Source organism: Varanus komodoensis, unplaced genomic scaffold (assembly GCF_004798865.1).
Source record: "Varanus komodoensis strain SLA01 unplaced genomic scaffold, ASM479886v1 scaffold15, whole genome shotgun sequence".
NCBI lineage: Eukaryota > Metazoa > Chordata > Lepidosauria > Squamata > Varanidae > Varanus > Varanus komodoensis.
Genome location: NW_025335440.1, coordinates 5,497,976 through 5,522,264, shown reverse-complemented (window position 1 = coordinate 5,522,264; position 24,289 = coordinate 5,497,976). Strand labels below are relative to the sequence as shown.

General features: G+C 57.8%; 1 protein-coding gene across 1 annotated transcript; it reads left to right on the top strand.

Moving 5' to 3' along the window:
• Nucleotides 1-394: 394 nt before the first annotated feature.
• Nucleotides 395-23,247, top strand: LOC123020797 (tumor necrosis factor receptor superfamily member 16-like). The gene is made up of 7 exons (XM_044424975.1): nucleotides 395-481; nucleotides 7,024-7,156; nucleotides 8,434-8,817; nucleotides 17,982-18,030; nucleotides 18,092-18,208; nucleotides 21,679-21,829; nucleotides 22,951-23,247. Exons 1-7 carry the CDS (start codon nucleotides 395-397, stop codon nucleotides 23,245-23,247), a joined length of 1,218 nt encoding a protein of 405 aa, XP_044280910.1.
• Nucleotides 23,248-24,289: the final 1,042 nt, after the last annotated feature.

Sequence of the window (24,289 nt, the reverse complement as noted above, 5' to 3'; positions counted from 1 at the left end):
GCCCTTCTCCCAGTGAGGCTCAGAGGCCGGCAGCAAGAGAGCGGGGCGTCTTGGTGGCAGCCCCGCAATTGCAGAGAGTTTTCCCCCCCTTGTGAGGGCATTAGCTGACTTGGGGACAGTCGCTGACTCTCAGCCTAACCTACCTCACAGGGCTGTTGTGAAGATGAAATGGGAAAGCAACGGATCGAGTCAGTCACCTTTGCTGCCTCGCAGGAGAAAAACAGTCAGGCTATAAACGTGACGATAACGTTGCATTGAACCTGTTGTTGAACTCTGTCTCCCATCAGCCCCAGCAGCTCAGCCACTGGCCAGGGATGCTGGGGGTTGTAGCCAAATAGCGCAGGGAGCGTGGCTGGTTCCCATCCCCAATTTATTCCGATGACGTGATTTGGGGATGGAGGCAGCGGACGGATCGGCCCTCATCACTCCTTCGCAAGCCTCCGTCTCCCGGGTGCCCTCGCCGTGCCCCCAGATTTATGGGGTGAGTCAGTGGAAAGAGCGCTGCAGCCGAAAACGCTTCCCTCCCACACAGGCCAATCCTTCCAGCTGCTTTCGTGTTGCATCGAGCCACCTTTTCCTACGCTTCAGACGGGAGCCATCCTGCCAGATGGGCTCGGCTCACCGCTCTTGGCTGGGGGAGCAAAGACCGGGGCGCCGTGCCAGACTCAGAGCAGGGGTGTCGAGCTTCGATCTGGCCTGCGGGGGTCCTAATTGCCCCCCCAGGGTTCCTGAACAGCTGTGCCTCCTTCCCCGTGCTCCCAGCCACCGACTCGTCTGTGCATTCGAGGATCTTGTGTGGTTTTTCTGCGATTCTGCAGGCTTGGAGTCCCTCTCCTAAGTTAGTTATGAGCGGGAAGAACTGGGAGTGAAAACATGCCAGTACTGGGGGCATTTTGGCCCTTTCTGTGTTTGCTTTTAGGAAAACAGAAACTGAGCGAGTCGAAGGGGCCTCCTGGGCCATCTAGTCTGACCCCCAGCTCCGCTCATGACATGCCCGCCATGTGCTTGTCCAGCCTATCTTTGAACACCTGCACCGATGGGGCCTCAACCACCTCCCGTGGAAGCCCATCCCATACCCTGGGGGTCCTAACAGTCAGGAAGTGCTTCCTGGTATCCAAACTGAACTTTTTGCCTTTGGCCATCACTTGACTCTTCCACACCCCGATCCCAGAGCTCTTCCGAAAATGAATTTGGCCCTTGATGCAAAACGGTGCATCCAGGACCCCTCTCCATCCTCCTCCTCCCAGAGTGGGCAGGATAACTATGTGGCTAAATAGATAAATTAGGATGTTAAAAAGGGGCCCTCTAGCTCGCGGGGACCGTACTTACGTCTTTCCCGTAGAAGAGGCTCCGGTTAAAATTATTTTGAGCAGCAGCAAAATGGCCCTGGGAACTTCCGACAGCCCAGCTAGAAGATGTGCGCCAGTGTGGGCGCATTGCTCCTGCCTTCTCCTATCCGCCATCCTTCTGAAGGGTTGGGCTATACAGCCCATGATCCCCAGCCAGGTTGATGGCTGGGGATGATGGGGGTTGTGGTCAGGGCCACAGGAGGGTGCCAGGCTACGGTAGGCTGAGCTAGTCAGGAGTAAGCTCGTGTGTGTGAATTGCTCTGGACGGAGTTGGCTGTGGAAACGGTCCAGAAACTTCAGCCCATGCGAAAAGGCGCTGGCGGGAGGATGGAGGCGGTAGTCCGAGGCCAGCCCTTTGCCGCCTGGGCCGCCTTCTGTTTTGCTTCAAAGCGCTGTGATGGAGCAGGGAGGGCTGCACTGCATTCAGATGACACAATGACCGGCGACCTTCGGGGCCGAGCACGTTTTGCTGGGCGGCTGTCACCGAACTGTGGACGCCCCGCGGCTGCCGTGAGCGCCAGGCTGTGCCCGGCCTGAGCTCAGCCGGGAGGAGCCGAGCATCGCCACCCGCAAACCACCCGCACTTCCCAACCCGGCCACAGCTGCCGAGTTCCCTTCACATGCTTGTGATGTGGTTAAGCAGCCACAGTTTATTATTTATTTATTTATTTATTTATTAAAACATTTTTATGCCGCCCCATTCGCCGAAGCCTCAGGGCGGCTTACAACAATAAGTTAAATAATTAGAATCATAGATTAAAAATATAAACATTAGAATGAAATATAAACATACGATATAAAATAAGCCGCCCTGGCCAGATAAAATTCAATAATATTAACATTTAAAATGCTGCTTAAATAAAAAGGTCTTCGCCTGGCGCCGAAAAACAAATAACGACGGCGCCAGGCGGACCTCTCTGGGGAATCTCAGATCTCAGCTGGGTTCAGATGGCACCATGTCCACAGCAAAACCACAACCCACACTCAAACCGTACTTAGCCCTTGAGTGTGTGTTAGCGTGGTGTCTGAACGCAGCCCGTGGCTCCTCCTGCACATTTCTGCGTGGAGCCCAAGATTATCTTCAGGGGCCCTTCGGATGTCCACCAAGTCAGGAAGAATGAACTTGGCTGTTCGAAAAGGGCTGTTTTGCTCACGGCGCTCCATTTATGGAATGCTGGGCACATCTGTCTTAAGATCTTGCTGCCCAGATAACAGGCTTCCATTTTTTAAATATTTGGTACTTTTGGATCTTCTCTACCAGTTTTGAAATTCCGTTGCTGATTTTCCTTTGCTTTCCTTCTGTTGCAAACCTGTTTTGCATTTTTCTGCTTTGTTTGTATATCTCATCATTTTAACTGTTACGATAAACTGCATAGAATTTTATTTTGTTTTGTTTTCTGACGCACGGAACGTAGCTACACATTGCGGGCATGCCAGGTAAACAGATAAAAGTTCTGGACCTAACAGAGGTGTGTGTTCTGTATTTCCATGTACTTGTAGTTTTTAGATTCTTTGAAAGCCCGGCTCTCGGTAAAAGGAACATTTCGGACTCTCGTGGCCATGCGGACCCCCGCGAGGGTGATCTGCGGTCAGCAGGGTCTGCCGGGTTCTGGTGTGGTGGAACCGCGATGGCCCAGGTGTTTCAACATGACCCAGCAGTGAGATGCGGTGGTCAAGAGGGCGAACGCCACCCTTGGTTGCATAGCCAGAAGTGTGTTCAATGTGGATAAAGTGCAAGGTCTTGCACTTGGGGCACGGGAATGGGGGTCATGGGTACAGGTTACGGGATGAGTGGCTGGAGAGCAGCACTTGTGAAAGGGACCTCGGGGTGCTGGTCGACTGCAGGCGAAACATGAGTTGGTAGTGTGATGCGGTGGTCAAGTGGTTGCATAGCCAGAAGTGTGTTCAGTGTGGAGAAGTGCAAGGTCTTGCACTTGGGGCATGGGAATAGCTGTCATAAGTGCAGGTTGGGGGCCAAGTGGATGGAGAGCAGCACTTGTGAAAGGGACCTCGGGGTGCTGGTCGACTGCAGGCGAAACATGAGCCAGCCGTGTGATGTGGTGGTCAAGAGGGCGAACGCCACCTGTGGTTGCATAGCCAGAAGCGTGGCTTCTAGATCGAGAGAGGTGTTACTACCACTCTGTATGACTGTGGTTCGAGTGCAACTGGAGTCTTGTGCTCAGTTTGGGGCCCTCATTGCAGGAAGGATCTAGCCAGGTTGGAGTCAGTGCAGCGAAGGGCCACAAGGTTGGTGGCCGGTTTGCAGGGGATGATGGGGTATGAGGCGAGACTGAGGGAACTGGGTCTCTTCAGCCTGGAGGAGACTCAGAGGGGATCTGTTGCTGGCATACAGGTATGCGAGGGGGTGTCACATGGAAGTGGGTAGAGACCTGTTCTCCCCTGCAGAGGAAGGCAGGACGCGCTCCAATGGAGCAAAGCTCAGGGAGCCAAGGTTCAGTTTGGATGCCAGGAAGCACTTCCTGACAGTCAGGACCCCCAGGGTGTGGAATGGGCTTCCCTGGGAGGTTGTTCAGGCCCCATCGGTGCAAGGATAGGCTGGACGTCCACATGGTGGGCATGTCGTGAGCAGAGCCAGCTGGTGCTGGAGGTCAGACTAGATGGCCCGGGGGGTCCTTCTGACTCGCTCTGTTTCTGTTCCACGTGGAGGGGTCGTGTCCCCCACCCAGGCGGCCCCTGGCAGCAGTCCTCACTCCAGTATCCTGCAAAAATGGAAGGCCAGACCACATGTGAAGTTTGAGACACTTTTGCAATTAATCTGCAGGTTTTAAAGAGTAATTGCTGTGAGGACACGATTGTTACGGGACCTGATGCAAATTTGAGGGAACCGTCTTCTTTAGGGCCGGCAGTTGCTTGGAGCTGGACCAGGCAGCCACGGTGTATGGGGGTCCCCCTAAGGCTGGAGCCCCAAATCTTCAGGCGGGGGGCGTCATTGCCCCACCAGTGACAGGGCCCTGAGGACGCCTGTGGCACTGAACCCTCCCCCCACTTTTCATTTCTGTACCGCCCAATAGCCAAAGCTCCCTGGCCAGTTCACAGCAATTAATCAAATGCAAAAGACGGAAGAAAAATACGACCGCAATACAACTCAGTATAAAATCCCAATGTGCAAATTTTAAACAGCCAAACTTCCAGTATGCTAAAGCATAAAATAGTTTATTATCCGAAACAATTTCCGTTCGGCTTTTGGCCCACCTGTGCGTCCCTTTCCACCCCCTGCCCCTGCCCCATCCTTCTGCCTGAGATTTTCTTATTTCCGTCTAAAGCCCTCCTCTCCTGGGCAAAGAGGAGAGTGGGGGGGGGGGGGCTTCTATAGGCTTTAGAACATCCATACATTAAGCATGTGCAAATCTGTGCACTTTGGTTCGGGGATCCGAGTGGTGAATCCATTCGGTGTCCAGCGGTGCCCCAGGAAGCGGGAACTCCCATTGACTGCAAAGACAGGCTCCCACACACACCCCGATGTCGTCGGAGGGATATTCCTCAGGACTAGAGCGCGAGAGAGAAAGGGAGAATTTCCTCTTCACCTCTTGCTAAGATCCCACGGAGGTAGGCGGATGCAGAGATGCATTTCAAGCCCCGTGCAATCTGGTCCTGCTTGGCTCTGGCTCGGGGAAGGGTATGCAAGGTGGGACTCACAAAATCAGCCGGGGGGTCACAGCCCCCTCCCGCTTTGCCTTCCGACAGGGCAGGGTCAATCACGGGTGAGGATCATGGCACATCAAGATAAAGCCAAGGTGTGGCCGATGGGATTGGGGCTCCCGTCAACGCTTCCCGGCTTGACTCATGATGGGAGTCTGTGTCTCCGGCCCGGGGAGAGCCCACGACCTCCCTCGGCTATTGCTTTCATTGGGATAGAAGTCAGTCTGTTGTCAATGTAATTGATTTCAATGGGATCCTCTAAGGAGGATTATGCCTGGATCCACCCTTGCTTATAGACATGGCTAGGCTGCCAATCGGCCTCCCGCCCATCCTCAGCAGGGCTTTCCTTGGATCCTCCCTCTCCCTGTTGCTAGTCATGGCACCTTACCCAGCAGAAAGGAACAGGTCTTTGCCCCAAGGGGCTTACAATCTAAACACCAACAAAGAGGAAACTACTGGAAGAAAAGGCGGGCGAAGCAAAAGCAGAGAAAACCCAGGGAAAAGCTATCCTAGACTTGCCCCAGCCTAGAACCTCCGGAGGTGCTAGACAACTACTCCCAGCTGGCTGGGGATGCTGGGGGTTGCAGTCTAAACTCTGGAAGACCCCGCGGTCGGTGCAAGCCAGACCGTGCAGCGATTCCCTTTACACCATCTCCGGCTTGAGTTCCAGGGTGACCTGCCTCGACGCTGCATCCCCCCAGAGCAAGAACCAAGATCCAGCAAAGCAGAGGTTAACTGTCGGAGGAACACCTGCTTGCGAGGGGGGGGGCACTGTGGGCCCTTTCCAGAGGTGTGGAAACCTGTCTGAGGCCAATCTGCCCGGAGCAGGCCCGCCTCTGTCTCAGTCTCTGCTGCAAGGGGGTTCTTGCAACTCTCCCCCACCCTTTTCCCCCTGCTGCACTCCCAAGATGGCCTTGTAATAATTAACTGTCTCCAGATGCAATTAATTCTCTTTGTTCTTGGCTGGGGGAAGACGAGAGGAGCTTGTTCCAGAGGGGCTGCTGCCCAAGGGAGAGGAGAATGAGCCGAGCAAGGACGCTGGTGTCTTTGGGGCCTGAGCGTCCTCGTCTCCTCTTCCTTTCGCAAAAGCCATACAGGGCAGATTACGGGTCACAACAGGCCTTCTGCCTTCCCAAAGGCCGGGAGAGGCCGGGGCAGGTTGCGGTGTAACTGGACGGGAGATCGGGCTCTGCACGGCATCCCGGGCTTGAGGGTTGGCCGGAACAGGGTTCTGGTGCACAGAAGGGACACAGGGCTGTCTTGTCCCCTCCAGCCAAGGCCGGACGGCCAGGGTGGAAGGAGGTCCGGGCAGTGCCAGCGGCGGGCTTCGTGTGCACGGTCTCGTCTTGCGTGCCGCTTAGCCGGATTCCTCGGCAGGGGGAGGGGGGACCCCTTTCAGTCTGCGAGATGCTGCATTCCAAAGGTTATTAATAGAGACCCGACGGGGTGGAGAGGTAGGTGGGGGGAAGCCAGGCCAGGAGGAAGAATTGCGCCACGGACTCCGAGGACCGAGGCGTGTGCTGCTCTTCCCACGGGCCCAATCGCACGGCCGGGGGCTGCCCAAATCCCCTCGGAGCAGAGGTGAAAGGGGGACGTCTCCCCATGCCCCCCTCCCTGGAAACCCGACCCCAGCCTGTGCTCAGAGACACAGGTTCTGCTTTCTGTGAGTGGCATAGATCACACACTCCGAACGAGCTTTTATGCCATCTCTCGTTGCATATCTCATTTGATTCTGCCTTTGAAACCTGTTCTGCATTGCTCGGATTCCCGATTGCTGGCCTGGGGACATTTTCGGAACCTGCTGGAACCTTTAGTCACCTGTCAGAATGAGGGTGTTGAACCTCTTTTGGCCCGAGGGCTGACTTTTGTTTCAAAGGGCCTCTCTGGGGCTGCAGTCTGGGGTGGGAGGGGCTGAAGGCAAGGGGGCGGAGCCAAAATGCCACTCTGTTGAATTGCCGTTACCCTCAGGTCCCCCGGGTGAGTCTGATTCTGTCTTCTCGCCTTCTCTGTCCAGGTTTGGGCTCACCAGGACTGCGAGAATGGGCGTTTCACCGCGGCTGGAGAGTGCTGCCACCTCTGCCCCCCCGGCTATGGGGTCGCTGTCCCCTGTGGCAGCAGCAACACCCAGTGTGAGCCATGCCAGGAAGGTGAGTGGGAGAACCGGGGGGGGGGGGCTGGGGGGCCTCTCGCCAGCGCCTGCCTGGCTCACGTGAACCCGTTCGATCTGTTTTGAGCGCTCGCCTGGTGGTGCTCTTCTCGGAGGAAACTACTGCAGGTGGCCAGGCACCCTCCTGAGTGCAAGTAGGAATTAAAAATGCCCCTTCAGCCTTGTGGGGAAGTGGCACATCGTGGGGAGATCTCGACCTCCCCTGCTCTCCAGAGGTTAGTTGTCTGCATGCAAAGGAGGGCTTGGTTTGGCTTGGATTCGCTTTCAGGCGAGCAAACACTCAAAACCAGGCCATCTTTTTGTTCTGAAGTGGTACAGTCCAGGCACAGCTCAGCCACTTAATTTTGCTGATTGCTGAAAGCCGAGCCCACGATCGTCTGGACTTTTCCAGGAGAAAGTTCCATTCGCGTGGGGAAGCCCTTTTCTGCATCCATTTCCCAGCCACATTGGTGGGGCGAAAACACCTGGAGACTTCGCACCAGGCCTGGAAACTTACTGGGAGCCAAGCACCGACGGATAGCCGAAGTCTTCGAACCATGGTCAAACATCCTGGCCCCATGAGCATCCTCGTGGCCACATTTTGCCCCAACGGAAGTTTCTGGCCTGTCTCCCGAGGCCGCCCCACACGGAAGCTTGTTGCAGTAGTCCAGCTTGGGATAACCAGCGCCTGGTAGAAGGTTGAATCTAAAGGATGCTTGCTAATCCAATGTGTGCATTTAGCTTTCTTTAAGCTGTGTAGCCAGGGGATCGTGGGAGTTGTAGTCCGACAGATCCAGAAAGCACTCGTTTTGGGAAGGCCCCCACCAGAAAACAGAGTCAGCTAATGTGCAAGGATGACGTTGGTGGGCTCAGGAGGGGGGTCCTGGCCAGGGGCAGCCCGCCCCCGCCGGGGAATTGGGTCTCCCTCTCTGTGCAGGGCAGAGGTGGGTCGGAGGGTGGATTCCTGCCGCAGCCACTTTTTAAAGCCGCCGCGACAGGAGAAGCTGTTTTCAGCCACAGAGGCTGCACGGTCGTGGCCATGCTGTTCCACCGCAGTGGTGGGTGGGGCCAAAGGTGAAGGGGCGGGGCCAGAATCCACCCCACCCCCTTTTCATTCGGCCCAAAGCCCTCCCTGCTGGGACAGCAGCTGTGGGAGAGAGCCGCTGCAGCCTTTTGGCGTGGCCTCTGGGGAAGCCACACGCTTGGGCCACACGGCAGCGGCCAGGGAGACGCGTGCCGCCCGCGGGGACGCGTGTGACCTCCGTCTTTCCCCCACAGGTGTGATGTTCTCCGCCGTCGCCAGCGCCACGGAGGCTTGCCGCCCGTGTACCGTGTGCCCGGGCCACGTGCACACACAGGAGGCGTGCGCCCCTGCGCGGGACAGAGTCTGTGCCAGCGGCTGCCCGCAGGGGCAGTACCTTCCCCCGGGAAACGGGAGCCACGGCAGCCGGGCGTGCCTCCCCTGCCGGCTGTGCCACGAGGGCTACGGGGCGGCCGAGCCCTGCGGCCCCGGCACCGACACCACGTGCCAGAAGTGCCCGGAGGGCTTCTACTCGGAGGTGAAGAGCTCCTCGGAGCCGTGCCTGGCCTGCCAGGAGCAGTGCGGCGAGAACGAGGTCATGATCCAGGCCTGCAGCCCCTTCTCCGACACGCTGTGCATGGGTAGGTGGGCGTGCGCCCCACGGGGCTCGGCGGAGGGGCCGGCGCGGTGCAGCCCCCCGGCCTCCGTGACGCGGGCGTGGAGCGCGGTGTCTCCCCGCACGCTCCTGTGTGGCAAACGCAAGCAAGAAAGAGAACGATGTTCTGGGCCTGCGTGCGACGCGACCCCCCTCGGGCCACCCCCCTCCGGATGTGCTGGATCACAACCCCCACCCCCCCAGTGGCCGTGCTGGCTGGGGATGATGGGAGTCGCAGGCCAGCCCCCTGGAAGGGGGCAGGCTCGGGAAGGCCAGCTTGGGGTGCACTTTCCAGGCAGGTGACCTCGCAGGTGGACGTGGCTGGGCACTCGCTGAGCCCCACCATTCCTGGGGGCCAAGGAGAAGCGCCCCTGGGCTCCCCACGCCGCCTCTTCCCCATTGCAAGCTGCCTGCTCGCGTGCCTTTCGCACCGACCCAGGGAACAGAGTCGGTGAGCAGGAAGAGGAGGCGGCCCGGGCGGTCTTGCTGGCGGACCCTCCAAAGCGTGGAGCCAGCACTGATCTGACTGACAGAGACCGACTGGGGCTGGAATCGGAGCCCTTTTCGGGTTCTTTTCCTCTTCCTTCTGCCGTGAAGTCCCATTTTCTCTCTCCTTCCTGTTCCGCATGCGGAACGGATAGTAGGTCCGGCTCTTACGACGCAGCGCTGAAGGAGCCAGTTAGAGGAAAGGGAGACGCGCGCGTGCAGAGCCCGTGCTGAGCTCCTCCGCAGGCGAGCAGGAGGCCGAGGAGAGCGGCTGCCTGGCCCGGGGAACCCCAGCACCCAGAGGGGCTCGCTGAGGGGAGGCGAGCTCAGCCGCGTGGCCGCCGAGCACGCAGCCAGATGGGGCAGGGCAAGGCCCTGTGAGCACGGCGACCTTCCAAGCGGGGGCAGGAAGGAACCCCAGGATCATCGAATCATCGAATAGCGGAGTTCGAAGGAGCCATGAAGGCCATCCAGTCCACCCCCTGCTGTGGCAGGACACCAAGTCACACCCTCCCACTCAGATGGCTGCCCAGTCTCTTTTGGACGCCCGCAGTGTGGGAGAGCCCCCCACCTCTCCAGGCAGCCGGTTCCACTGCCGTGTTGCTCTGACAGTGAGAAAGTTTCGCCTGATGTCCAGCCTGGATCTGGGTTGTCACAACTTGACTTGATTATTCCGTGTCCTGCACTCTGGGATCAGCAAGGAGAGATCTTGGCCTTCCTCTTTGTGGCAGCCTTTGAGGTCCTTCTAGAGGGAGCTCATGTCCCCCCTCAGCCTTCTCTTCCCAAGGCTGAACATGCCCAGTTCTCCCAGTCTCCCCTCACGGGGCAGTGTCTCCAAACCCTGGATCGTTTCTGTTGCCCTCCTCTGCACCCTTTCTAATTTACCTGCGTCTTCCTTAAATCTTGGTGCCCAGAACTGAGCACAGTATTCCAGGTGAGGTCTGACTAGTGAGGAGTAGAGGGGAACTTCTACTTCTCGTGATTTGGAAGGAATACTTCTGTTCATGCATCCCAAAATAGCATTTGCCCTTTTGACGGCTGGATCACATTGGTAGCTCATGTTTGGAACATCAGGGCTTCTTTCCTTGAACTTCTAGCGTGGTTTGCCCCAGGAGATGCTGGATGCCAGGCAGGGCCTTCATGGGAGTGGAGAAAATTGGAACGTGCCAAGCTTGGGCAACTGGCTTGTGCTGGTGTGGCCACGTGTACCACGGGTGCTTGTTCTACTCACTCCGAGCCCACGATCACACACACCGGCCTTTGGTTTTTAAAGCGGGAGAGAGAGGGGCAAGGGCCGTTGGCCAGAGCGTGTGCAAAGAGAACAGAAAAACAGCAGAGCTAAAATGGGGTGATTGTTCGTGGCAGACTTCAATGCCCAGCAGCCCCAGCCGTCAGCATCTGTCCTCGTAGACCCCAGAACTGCACTCCAGAGCGAGAGTTTGGGGACAAGCAGCCCTCTGGATCCAAATCCATCAGGAACTTCATGTGCCGACTCGCTTCCCGTGATCCCGGCCTTTGTTTTAGAACAGTTGCATTTTTTGTGTGCCAGAATAGACTCTCCTCAGGTTGCCCCTAATCCGGCTTTTGTTCCAGGTCCGTGTCTTTAATCCCACTTGGCTGGAGGGGGGCTTGTGAAACCTTCTCAAGCTCAGTATTGGGGGGCTGCCGAGGCCGGGGGGCCAGGGAAGGTCAAGCCAAATTTCTGAAGCCTTCGCCGAGAGCCTTGCTCCATTGGGGTGGGCCACCCTTCTTCGCGTGGGGTGGGCCGCATTGCATGCATGCATGTGGGGGGGGGGGGCACGGGCACGAATCGGCCCCTCAAAGAGACGGAACCTCGTGTGATGTTGCTTCTGCGGAGGAGAAAGGAGAGAAAAGCACGGCGGGGTGGACGGTCTCGCGTCAAAGAGATCGCGGCCCCATTCTGCTTAGGGATAGAGGCTATTCTGTGATACACACAGGCCGGCAATGCGCCTCCCCCCGCCCCCCTGCCCAACCTTGGCATTGAAGGAGGCTTTGCAACCAATTTAGAATCCCGTCTTTTTGAGGAAAATTGGGCACAGCAAGCGCTGGCTTCTTTTTGGCTCACGGACTACAAACCAAGCGTCTGTCATGCATGATATGGTAAAGTCTGAGGAAGACTGTACCACATCAGGCTGCTGTTTGCTGGATTCAGGGGGATGAAAGGCCTGGCTTTGGGGTGCTGTTTTATTTTCAGCAACAGCCCTGCAAGTACAAAACTAGGAGAGGCATTTTTGGCATCCTTCTCACTCCAAATCCATACATGTTTATGTAGCTTTTAGTCAAGCCATTGCAAAACAGAACTTAACCTTTGGATAGCTTGTCCTGTATTTACAGAAATGAATCAAGTGTCGAATTTGTACAAATTCCACGGCAATCTGCTCTTTTGCCATCGTAGCAAAAGCCCGCATTTCCCCCAAGTGCTACCTTTCTACCTGCAAAGAGTTTTTTACAGGGGGTTCATGAGACAGCAGCTTCCCCCCACCTGCAACGCCCTCAGTGTCTCTCCCAGCTCTATTGGAATTCTGCCTCCCATTTACATCTGCAGTGGTCGAAAAGTAGATTTCCAGATGTTTTGGCTCTGAGTCTTACTCACTATTGCCATGCTGGCAGGGGATTCTGGGAAATGAAGTCCAGAACAACTGGATACTGGCCTTTAGCCAGTCTCTGGCCTGCACCTTGGACAGATGCAGCACGGAAGAGGAAGCTGAATACCCTGCCGATTCGGTTGCAGTTGGGGAATTATTTTCTGTATACATTCTTGCGTTCTTGAGGAGTTAGCTGAGTGTTGCCTCCCTCCCCCCCCCCACCCCCGCATTTGGGGAGGTGTTTTTAAACCAATCCCATGTGGTGGCCACACATAAGTGGCCCCTTCCCCCAACCTTTACAGTCTGTTGGCATTTTCCACCATATTCTACCACATCTGCCTGCAAAATCTGTAAAGCAACAAACTCACATGAATGCACAGCGCTCCAGTACCTTGGCTTTCCCCACCTGGAACTCACTGAGGACTAGTCTCTTGAGCAGATCAGAGCCTGACATGGATGCATTGGGATGCAGGTCTGACTTCCACGTATGGGGACCACACTTGTCGGCCCTTCTCATGCGCAGCCACAATCCACGTCTCTGGTTTCCACTTCTCAGTCCTTCTGCCCTTTGGTGCATCAGAGACCCCGTCCGCTCCACCTTCTCATCATAAACCACCCAGAGAGCTTTGGCCGTGGGGCGAGGCAGAAAAGAAATAATAACTCTATGTGAAAACCTTTCAAATATTTGAAGACCGCTTTTGTGTCATCCCTCCTCCGGGCTAAACCTCCCGAGAGCTTTGCAGCCGTCCTGGTTGGTCTTGGGTTACTTTCCCCTCTTCCAGCTCTCCAGTGGGAAGCACCTTCCCCCAGCCATCAGCTCCCCCCCCCCCCCCGGGGAAGGGAAGAAAAATCCCCACCACTTTTCCTCCGGAGCAGAACAACTCCTGGAGAAAGAGCAAAACATCGCCCTGAGCTTTCGCGAGGCCACCTAGCAAGTTCGCGGCCGGGAGGGAAAATGTGCTTTCCCCACTTTCCTCTGGGCAACGAAGCTGCGTCGCTCCCCTTGGAATCTGATTCAGCGGTGATCCCAGCGTAATGGATGAGGCGCGATGGGGAGCAGGAGGGCTCTGGCCTTCCCCACGCGGCTGCCATTCCCTGCAGAGCTGCTCCGCCGTCGCGCGCAATTCAAAACGCGGAAAGGAATTGCATGTGCGTGTCCTAATGCGAGGCCCCCAAGTGTCGCCTGTGGACGGAGGCGGCTCCAGGAGAGCCGGCGTGGCACCGGAGGGAACGGGGCCGCCCTTCGAGACCTGAGCGCTCACGTGCCAGGCCTGTGTTGCGTCGTTCTGTGGGGATCCACGGCCTGCGTTGTCCGCAGGGCCCGCGACAGCCCTTCTGCTTGGGAAGAGTGGCCTGTTAGCAGCTCCTCTTCTCTGCAAAGCAAGATATTTCAGCTTGGGGAGAAGTGGTCGAAGCAGCGATTCATAGAAACAAACAGAGCGAGTCAGAAGGGGTCTCCCGGGACATCTAGTCTGACCCCCGGCTCCAGCCGGCTCTGCTCATGTAATCATCATGGGGTTGTCCAGCCTTGGCTTGAAGACCCGCACTGATGGGGCCTCACCCACCTCCTTGGAAGCCCCTTCCATTCCCCAGGGGTCCTGACTGCCGGAGGCCCTCCCTGACATCCAGCCAGAAGCCGGGTTCCTTGAGCTGTGCCCCACTGTTACCCCTCCTGCCCTCCACAGCGGGGGAACAGCGCCCGGCCCTCCTCCTCGTGGTCTCCCCTCACATGCCTCCCAGCCGCCACAGGATCCCTTGGGGTCTCCCCTCAGATGGAAAGGCCCAGCTCCCTTCAAAAAGCATCCCCCCTGGCCGACCACAACTCTCGAGACCACGTGCCACACCGATCCCCACCCGGCTGCGTTTCCCCTCTGATGTGGAGCCCAGAACTGGACGCAGCCCTCCGGCCGTGGGGCCCCAGAGCCGTGTGGAGCGGAATCACCCCCTCCCTCGATCTGGAACCAGGCTTCTGGCCGTGCGCCTTGCGGAGGGGTGGGGTGGCCTCCACCGCTGTCACACTGCTGGCTCGTGTCCCGCCTGCCGCCAAGTCCCCCGAGAGCCCCTTCACAAGCACCCTCTCCAGCTGCTTCCCCCCCACCCCATTCCCTCCTCCGTCCAGCTCGCTGACCCGCTGTCCCCTCCATTGCGACCCCTGCAGGCATTCGGGTTCACTGCCCACACCAAAGGTGGGCACCCCCAGGTGGATGCCAAAGACTCGGCCTGGCCCGGCCCACCTCCGAGTTCTTCCTCTCTCTACGCGCACCTTCACCTGCCCCACTCCCTGGCCCAGACCAGGGAGGCGCCACGTCCCGCACCCTTGCCGGCCCTCTGCCCCGCAGCGAGCGGTGCCCAAGCAGACGGGGGAGAGGAAGGCATCTTGCCTGGGAACCTCGTCTCCGAGCCGGCACCGGCCGTGCCGTTCCAGCGCAGGTCCACGGGTCGAGGTGCAGAAAGCGGAGGGGGCACACCCACCCCCTTGATTTCTCTGCACACCCCGAATGCCTTCCAGGGCCTGGGCACACGCCAGCCCTGCAGCCTCTCCGGGGCCCTCACAGTGCCAAGGGGCCACGCAGCCCTTCCGCTGTTTCCCGTTTAGCGGTTTTCTTTGGGTTGGTAAGAAAACGGCCAGGAGGACTGACGAGGAAGCAGGAACGCGTATCCAGTGGAAGACAGTGACCATCTGACCTCTCAGGAAACTCTGTGAACGAAGCAGAGGGACTGCATCATAAAAACCACATCTGGAAACATTTTTAAAGACTTCGGAGTCCTGGAATTTGCTCTGCAGCCCCGAGTGCTCTGGGGCTCAGAGTCCGTCCGTGCCCAAATTCCAGGCTGCGCAGCGTGGCAGCCTTACTTTGCGGACACGGGAGCGATGCGTCGGCTCCCGGGACCGGTGCTGCCCTTCAAGTTTTCCTCTTGTAAATGGGCTTGCTCCCTGAATGGCAGCGATGGCGGGAGCCGGCCCGAAAGCCCTCGGCCAAGAGGCCTCTTCCCAGATCATAACCCACCTTCCACTTCTGCAGGGACTTCAGGCCTCTCACCCCAGTGCCTGCTTTTCCCAGTCTCTGTGCAGGATGACCTCGTTCCATCTTCACAGCAGAGTCGCCGAAAAGGGACATTTGCAGTCAAGAAATACTCCACATTTCATGTGAGATGCATGAACAATCTCACTTTTAGGATGGCTTTTAGAAAAGGGAGAGAGGAAGCGCCAGAGGCTCACGGCTCTTCTTGTCGTCTGCCACGTGGAATGCCCAGGCCGGGACTTTGCTGCTTCACAAGGCACACCTCGTGCGCACAGGCTGGGTTTGTGCATTTCCCCGGGGAGAGAAGTGGCTTTTTTTTGCTCTGGATATTCCACAGAAAGCACAGGACTAGAAGGTGGCCCTGGTTGCTGTTGCTTTTGTGTCTCTCGCTTTTACATTTGTTTGCTTGTTTGGTTTGTTTGTGATATTTATATGCCGTCCTATTGCAAAAGCCTCAGGATGGCTTACATAAATAAAATACAAATATCAATATACATAAATTATAACAAAATATTAACATAAAATCAACATAAATTGACCCACTCTGGCTGCAGTTAAAATATAGTATTAAAAATACAATATTAAAGCTTATTGAAATATAGATGAAATAAAAAGGTTTCCTGCTGAGGGGGGACATGAGCTCCCTCTAGAAGGACCTCAAAGGCTGCCACAAAGAGGAAAGCCAAGATCTCTTCTTGCTGATGCGAGTGCAGGACACGGAATAATCAGTTCAAGCTGCGACAACCCAGATCCAGGCTCTTTCTCACTGTCAGAGCAACACAGCAGTGGAACCGGCTGCCTGGAGAGGTGGTGGCATTCCCACGGTGGAGACATTCAAAAAGAAACTGGACAGCCATCTGAGTGGGATGGTGTGACTTGGGGTCCTGCCACAGCAGGGGGTGGACTGGATGGCCTTCTTGGCCCCTTCCAGCTCTACTCTTTGATGATTCTGGGATCGCCATGATGCCCCTGGGGGAGGCTTGCTAGGAGCTGTGAGGTGTCACCGGGCTCTGGCTCCTTTCCAGGTGAGGCAGTGGGAACTGTGGCCGTGGGGCCCCGGGTGAAGGCCAGGCTGCCGAGGCTCAATCAGGGCAAGGGGGAGGCGGCGCCTGCCGGCCCAGCGATGCTCAGCCTGTTCTGGAGCCGGTCGCGCTCTGCCTCCCGGAGGAGCTGTCCTGCTTGCAGGTGCTCCTTAAGGTTCACCATCACTGGGTTAGGGTCGGAAAAACGAGGGGTCCTGGCATGGTTTCGATGGTGGGAACGTGTTTAGAAGGGGCAGAAAGGATGAGCTGCGCAGAAAAAGCGACACAGGGAACGCTTTTGCAAAATTGCCCTCTTTTCAATGGAAGTTTACCCCTATATTAAGGTGAGGGGTTTGCACCAGGGTAGGTTTAGGAAAACAAGGTGTCCTGGCATGATTTTGATGGTTGGAATGTGTTTAGAATGGGCAGAAAGGATGAGCTGTGCAGAAAAAACTGCTCAAGGAAGGCTTTTTCCAAATTGCCCCCTTTCAATGGAACTTTAGCCCGATTTTAGGGTTTAGGGTTCTCACCAGGATAGGGTTAGGGTTAGAAAAATTAGGTGTCCTGGTATGATTTTGATGAGTGGAATGTGTTTAGAATGGACAGATATATTGAGATGTGCAGAAAAAGATCCTCAAGGAAGGCTTTTTCAAAATGGTCCTCTTTTCAAAGGAGCTTTAGCCCTATATTAGGGTTAGGGGTGTGCACCAGGGTAGGGTTAGGGTTAGAAAACGAGGTGTCCTGGCATGATTTTGATGAGTGGAATGTGTTTAGAATGGGCAGAAAGGATGAGCTGTGCAGAAAAAGCTGCTCAAGGAAGGCTTTTTCCAAATTGCCCCCTTTCAATGGAACTTTACCCCTATATTAGGGTTAGGGGAGTGCACCAGTCGAGGTTAGGCCAGTGGTGGCGAACCTCTGGCACACCTGCCACAGCGGGCGCGCAGAGCCCTCTCTGTCAGCGCGCGAGCCAAGTCTCCCCAGCATCGCCCAGCAGCCGAGCATCGGATAACAGCGCACATGGGGGCCATGCGCATGCTCGGAACGCAGTAGCGGCGCCAGGCGATGAAGCCACGAGCCACGACTCATTAGGCATGACTCGTCTGAGCTTTCACATGGCCAGTCAATGCGCTGCAAAAGAGATATGTATATTTGCTTGGACGGGCTGTGAGCTGTTTTTTCTAAACTAAAATCTCAGTGTTCAGGCTTTATTGCAGTGTTGGCACTTTGCGATAAATAAGTGGGTTTTGGGTTGCAGTTTGGGCACTCGGTCTCTCAAAGGTTCGACATGGCTGACTTAAGGGCCTGGTTACCTGGAGGGGCGTCTGCTTCCATATGTGCCTGCCCACCCCTTAAGATCTGGGGCAGACGCCCTTCTCCAGGTGCCCTCCTTGAAGGAGATTAGGAGGGCGACTACCTGGAGAAGGGCCTTCTCTGTGGTGGCACCCCAATTGTGGAAATCGCTCCCCAGAGAGGTGTGGCTGGCACTGGCACTGTATTCTTTTCAGCGCCAGGCTAAAAACTTTTTATTTTCCCAATGTTTTAAGAACTAATTGTTTTAATTGGGGTTTTAGTATTGCTTATTTTTAGGTCACCGTGTTTTTAAAAAAATGCATTTTGTATTGTTAAACCTTCTTGAGACTTCTGTAATGAGACGGGCTACAAAAGTTTTAAATAAATAAACAAACATGGCTTGGGCAGCTACCAGGGAAAGGGCTTTCCTGACATGGCACCCGGTTGTGGGGCCAGCTCCCCAGAGAGGCCTGCTGTGAGCTTTTCCTTTCTTGGTTTCTCTTTTAAGCCGAGTGCTGCGTTTTAAAATTCCATGCTGTCGCTAGCTTCTATTTGGTTGTTTTTCTGATCTTTAGACCCTGAAGGTTTAAACGCTGGCATCGCATGTTGCCTCGTATTTTATGGTTTTACGTGTGGTGGACCCAGAGGGTCTCAGCGCAGGGGGAACAGAAGCACAACCAACACATAAGCAAGCCAACAAAACGGCCTTGTGCGTTTTTGCAGAAAAGGAGCTGCAGATCCTGAAGCGCACTGAGGGAGAGACCCGAAAGACCTTTCCGAAGAGGACGCCGCTCTTGGATTCCGAAGGCAGCGCTCCCCCCAATTCCTCCACGGAGTCGGAGTTTGCCCCCCCCGCTGGTGGAGGACAATGGCAAGAACATCATCCCGGTGTACTGCTCCATCCTGGCAGCCGTGGTGGTGGGACTCCTGGCCTACGTGGCCTTCAAGTGGTACGTCTGGCAGAGGGGAGCTTTGGCCACTTGGTGGCCTCCAGAGAACGTGGGTTGCATGGCAGTTCTACCCTGCCATTTCCCTTTCCCAAGGGGGGCCCCGCAGCGCCTTTTACCCTCACGGCAACAACAGCCCTGTGAGGTAGGGTGGGCCGAGAGGGAGTCCCTGGCCCCAAGTCACCCAGGGAGCTTCACGGACAGGCGGGGACTGGAACCCGGTCCGTTCTCCCGGGTCCTCGGTCCAGCACTCTCACCACTACCAGGTGTGTTTGACTCCAACTCCCAGCATGAATGCAAGTTATCCTCGGGGTTCTGCTGTAATTGGGCTGAGCTGTGAGTCCTTTGGGGGGCGTCTTGGAGTGGAGGGGCCACCGCCTGGGAAAAGAGTGCTGGTTTCTCCTGGGAAAGGGGTCCCGGACGGGGAGGTGGGGAGAGTCCTGGAGGGGGTCAGCCAAGGGCAGGCACTCGATCACAGCCCATGGCTGGGCAGGCATGGCTTGGTAGTGCCCGAGGCTGCGCCGGGGCGGCGGGGGCACTAGCGAGACCACTCCCTGTGGCAGCCCCCTTCTCCCCCACGGAAACCTTGGCTCTCGCTCTGAGCCGGACCATGGGGTGGCGGGAAGGACGGGGGGAGCCACCTCTGGCGCTCGCCTCCTCCGGGCCACGCTGCAGCCAAGGGGGTGAGAAGAGGGACCTCTGGAGGGAGGGGCCAGGGAAGGGACCGTGCCCGAAGGACCCTGCCCGGGGGCTGGCCCCATGCAGGCTGGCAGCGGATGGCCGGGGCCGGAGCCGGGCCACCTGCGGCAGAGCATTCCTCGTCGGCCCTTGCAGCTGCCCAGCAGCTGCATTGGCCCCCACTCCGGCAAGGGGGCATCGTGGCCACGGAAAGCTGCCTCCCAGGTCCCGGCACACCCTGGGTCAGAGGCTGGTGCTCTGTGGGGCAAGGCGAGGCCGCCCTCCCCGCTGCACCCGGCTCGCCGACGGGGACCGGCCCTGAATAGGATGAAGCCCCGCGTGGCTTCGCAGGCCGAGATCGGCCGGCCGCTCCCCTGCGCCACGAGGGCAGCCGAGAGGAAGAGGCCCCCAGCCACGTGCTGTCCTGCTCGGTTCGCAAGCAGAGCCACGCCTTTGCGCCTGCCTCCCAGCGGACGAGCGGCTCTCCTGCACCGGCTGCGCGCTTGGTCTTCCTCGCGCACTGATGGTCCCGGGCCAGGGACCCTTCGCAGCCGGAGCAGTGGCGCGGCACCTTCCCGGCCGGCTCCATGCGCACAAGGGGCCATGATGTGTCTCCCCAGGCCAGGCGTCAGCTGGCCGGCGGGGGGGGGGAGCCGCTGCCTGGGCCCCCCAAATGTGTCTGCTTCCCGGCAGGCTCTCCGGGGCTGAGCCCCCTGCAGGAAGCTGCTCGGAGCGTCTTGAGAGCCGCCGTGCAGATGCAAGGGGAGACCCCCTGTGCCTGGAACCTCAGCCGTTTAGTGAAAGGCCACTCAGGCACCCTCTGCAGAGAACCCAAGCTTGCAGAAGCGCCGCCGGGTAGAGGCCGGGCCAACTACAAGCTTCCAGAGCATGTGCAGAGTGTTTGATAGGCTGAGTCGCATGACATAGCAGCTGGTCAAGTGAGGACAAAATCAGGGGAACACAGTCAAAAGAATGTGAGAGAATAGCCTGGATTACAGGAGAGAGACTTGAATATTCGGGAAAGCAAGGATTTTTTGGTTTTTGAGCCTTAGCTGTGAGTTTTAATCATGCAAATTAGGGTTGTGATGCTGCTAAAGAGCCCTGACCTGGCAACTTTCTCAGCTGTTTCTGAGCAGCAGGAGCCTAGAGAAGGATTAACGTCACCTGCAGCCTCTGAGGATAGCTAAGAATTCCCTCTTCTTAAGGCAATAGCAAAGCTGAACAGTCACCTGGCTTGGAATTCTGCTGCTTTCTGAGAAAGGGGCGCAGGTCTGAATTTATAACACCAAGGCACCTTTAAGCAGCCTTTCTCTCCCAGGATGCATCTGAATTCCCCAACGACACACAGCTTGCACCAACTGGGAGCGGGATTCCCCATGACCCCCCCGCGGCCCCACCCTGCGGCGCACGCACTGCGGGGTGGCTTTCCCAGCAAACACGCATGTGCGAAGGAGGGGGCTCCCTGGCAGGCGGCATCCCTGGCCACGCTTTCCTCCCAGGGGGCTGCCTGCGCCACGCATGGCGTTCCGCGGATCAGAGGACGCCCCTTCCCAGGCCTTTCCCTGCCGGAAAAGTGGCATCGGCTCCGTGTCCTGCAGTGCCAGATGCGGATCGTGGGTGTCCAAAAACTGCAGCCCTCTTCTGTGCTGGCGGGAGCTGCATCAGCCCAGGCACATGGGCCTTTACCTGGGGTCTGATCCGGACCCCCATCCCACTCCGGATAGGCCCACTGAAACCAGGACTCAAGGGGGTCACCCTTCCAGTGGGCCGGCACTGAACTGGGCTGGTCAGACCCGGCCCACTGAACCGAGCGCTGGCTTCCCTCTTGCCTCCCCTGCCTGCTTGTGACCTGTTTCATCTCCCACCTTCACTCCTGCCCCCCAGGCCCCCCCCGGATGCTTCCCACCCCGGCATTCCTCCTTCCAGCCCAGCCTTCAGGGCCACTTGTCCCCGGGGCCAGTGGAGAGCGGATCGAAGCCAGCTCATTTTCACGGCCTTTGCGGACCGGCTGAGAAAAGCAGAGATGCCGGTCCTTTTTTATTTATTGTATTTATTTATTAAAACATTTTTATGCCGCCCCATTCGCCGAAGCCTCGGGGAGGCTTTTCCCGTGCTCTCCACACACGGCCCTTTTCTTTTTTTCATTTTAATTAAACAAACAATATTAAACAAACAAAAACAATGCAACTACTATGGTAACAGTATAATTAAACATTATTAATAAACATAATTAAGCAATGCAGTAATACTGCTACCTCCAACAAGACCAACAACTCAAGTTACTTTGTACAAGTCCATTTATTCATTCAGGTTGCCCCACTTCCCTTCCAGATCAGTATTTCGGCGGTTCGTCACAACTCTTGTGGCGGTTCACACCCTTTTCCTTTTATTAACATGTAGTCAATAAAAGCTCTTCATTCACTTTCAAATTTGTTTTCACTCATCAAACCATTTCCCATTGAATATCGCAACTTATTAATAGCTATATCCCAGGCTTCTTTCTACCAGTCAGTTATATGATAGTCACCTTCCATTTTCTAGCTCCTTGCTATTATTAATCGTCAGTTCTTTAGTCTCCGGTCCCTTCTGTTCTCTAAACAATGGCATCGCCTCCAGCGTCTAACCCGGCCCTTTGCTGAAGCCCCATGAGCTGGGAGGGCTCCCCGCGCCGGCACCTCTCCCGCCCGCCGGGGCCAGGATCCCTGCGTCCGCCGGGCACGTCCGTGGCTCGGAGGGGCGGCCAGAGGGGCTGCTCCGGGGCGGCTTCTCAGGGCTCCCCCGGATTGTCCCCGCAGCTGGACCACATGCAAGCAGAAGCACCAGCTGGCCAAGGCCCGGGCGGGCGAGGCGGGCGCCTCCCCGGAGGGCGAGAAGCTGCACAGCGACAGCGGCGTCTTCCTCGACACCCACAGCCTCCAGGAGCACCACCCGCTCAGCAAGGGTAAGGCGGGCGCGTCCCCAGCTGGTCCCGGCCGTGGGAGGGGGCCTGGCCCGTCACTGGGGCTGTGGCCGTTCCGCAACTGTGCACAGCTGCTTTGCAGGAACTGGCATCCGCGGCCCAAGCTTCTGGCTCGAAATGCTTTTCAAACGCGAGTTTCTCGCCCTCATGAAGGTTGCTTTATGCTCAGGAGCCGGTGGGTGATGACGGCCCAGAGAAGCAGTGGGGGGGGGGGGGCTGGCTCTTGTACGGAGCACGGACTTGCTGGTGCCACAGGGTTCTTTCCGACGGGGCCGGCCCTGCCACCGGACGGAGCGAGGCACCTCCTTCGGGCTGGGAAGGGGCCGCAGGCAGTGCAGGAAGGACCCCGGAGAGGCTGGCTGCCCCCCGGAGGGCGAACAGGTGGGCTGGACGGGGTGGGGTGCTTTCGGCACAGATGTTCCAGGCCCCCAGGGAAGCAGCAGGGCCGGGAGAGGGCAGACGTCTTTCCCTGCTCGAGAGCACCAAGCCGGGAAGGGTCCAGGGGCTGATCTCAGGGTTTGCAAATGTGCAAAAACTGTTCAGGAGGAGAATCGGAAAGGGCCAAATTTCACCTCCCAGAATAACCCGTGCCCTGAGCTGCTGAACGGGAGAGAAGGAAGAACCCAGTCGCTGGGGGAGGGTCCCTAAAATGGAGACGACCGAATGGCGCAGAATATTGTCGGCAGCTGTGCACGCGTCCCCCGGGGCCAGAGTCTTCCTCCCACTGCCAGCTCTGAGCAAAGAGGGAGCGGGGAGGAAAGGCAGGAAGAGCGTTCCCGTTGTTTGGGTGGGTGGTGTCCGGGTGCGGCACAAGAAGCCATTGTTAAGTGTCTGGAGGGGGTGAGCCAAAGATTGCAGCTCAGAAGGAGCACCGGGCGTCTCCTGCAGAAGGGCCAAATAGGAGGAAGGCGGTGAGGGCGGCCGGCCGGCCCGGGACCCTCCGGCAGCCCTCCGCGTCGGGATGGTTCCTTGCAAGACGCCGGCCATTTCCCTCCCGCGCCGAGTGCAGGCCGTGCTGCCTTCCGTCGGGACGGGGGGGAGCCCTCCGGTCCCTCTGTGTCTGCAGCCCCTCCTTGACCCCGCCGCCTTCTCCCATGCAGGGCCCAAGGCGGAGCCCCGGATGTACGCGAACCTCCCGCCCCACAAGCAGGAAGAAGTGGAGCGCCTGCTGGAGAGGCCCCCCCACTGCAAAGACTGGCGCCGCCTGGCCACCCACCTGGGCTACGAGGAGGACGCCGTGGCCACCTTTGGCCGGGGGGAGGCCCCCGCCCACACCCTGCTCTCGGATTGGTCGTCCAGGGAGGGGGCCACGCTGGAGGCGCTCTGCACGGCCCTGGAGGCCATCGAGCGGGCCGACGTCGCGGAGAACTTGAGCGCCCCCGCCGAGGTCAGCTCCGTGGTGTGAGGGGACTCGCTCGCGCCCCCCTGCTTGTGCGTCTGGGTTTTGCTAAGTGGGAGGGGGAGTGGGGAAGGGGGGGAGGACAGGGAAAGTCGGGGAGGGGAGGCGTGCTCGGTACCGGAAAGGGTTCGAAGAGGGAAAGGGACGGAGCGATGGACACGGGAGCCAAAGGGCAAGGACCGTGCGCTGGGCTGGAGCGCGGAGTGCCCCCCATTCCCGTGGACGGGACGTGGCGCTGCAGCGCGATGCCTCCGGAAGGCCGACCAGCGCCGCTCCCTTGGCTGCCCTGGGCTGCGGGGGCCGCGTGCTCAAAGTGGGGGCAGGCCGGGCGGGAGCCGCACACCGCTTCCGTCTTGCCTGCAGAATTCCCGGCACGCGGCCCGTGGTGGGGGCAGTGCGACGGGGGCGGTCTGATACGGGCACAAAGTCAGGTGCAACGCTGAGCAAACTCGGCAACCGTGAAAACCGAGAACGTTCCTCGGGTTCCCGGCCCTCTTGCCAGAGGACAGGTGCAAGAGGTCCCTTCACCCCTGAAAAAAGCATTACGATTGAGAAGTGGGAATCGGGAGGGGTGGGACCTCCCAGCCCCGTTTCGGTCCTTCTGTGCCCTTCAGATCCTTTCGAAGGTATAAGCTGGGTGAGCGCATCACGCCCTGCACCTGGGGGCTGCACCGGACCCCGCAGAAAGCTGCTGGCCTTGCGTTTGCGGGTGGGAAGTGGCCTTCGGAGTCCCAGCTGGCGCCCTGGCAGTGTCCGGTCTTGGCCAGAGCCGGCCTGTTCTGCCCCAGGCCAACACAATTCACGCCAACACAGACACACGCCCTGGGCAGGAGCGCTCCCCTCAGTAGCACAGTTCACGCATCTCGGACTCTGAACAGAAAGGTCTTCATTCCATTTCTGTTCCATCCAATAACTGAAACTTTCTGAGAAGTTTACAGCATAATGTAAAAACATCAGAGTTCCTTCTCTTGAAAGAGGAGCCTTTCCTCCCTGGGGCATTGATCATGCGCTTGTCCCCATTGATTAGGGGCTCGTTAGATAATGCCAT

Bases quoted from the DNA above. Each gene is read 5' to 3' on its own strand.
- LOC123020797 (XM_044424975.1), top strand. From the start codon at position 395: ATGGAGGCAGCGGACGGATCGGCCCTCATCACTCCTTCGCAAGCCTCC. The intron at 18,031-18,091 runs CTTTCCGAAGAG...AATTCCTCCACG, and splicing joins GAGGGAGAGACCCGAAAGAC to GAGTCGGAGTTTGCCCCCCC. The intron at 21,830-22,950 runs GCGGGCGCGTCC...GCAGGGCCCAAG, and splicing joins ACCCGCTCAGCAAGGGTAAG to GCGGAGCCCCGGATGTACGC.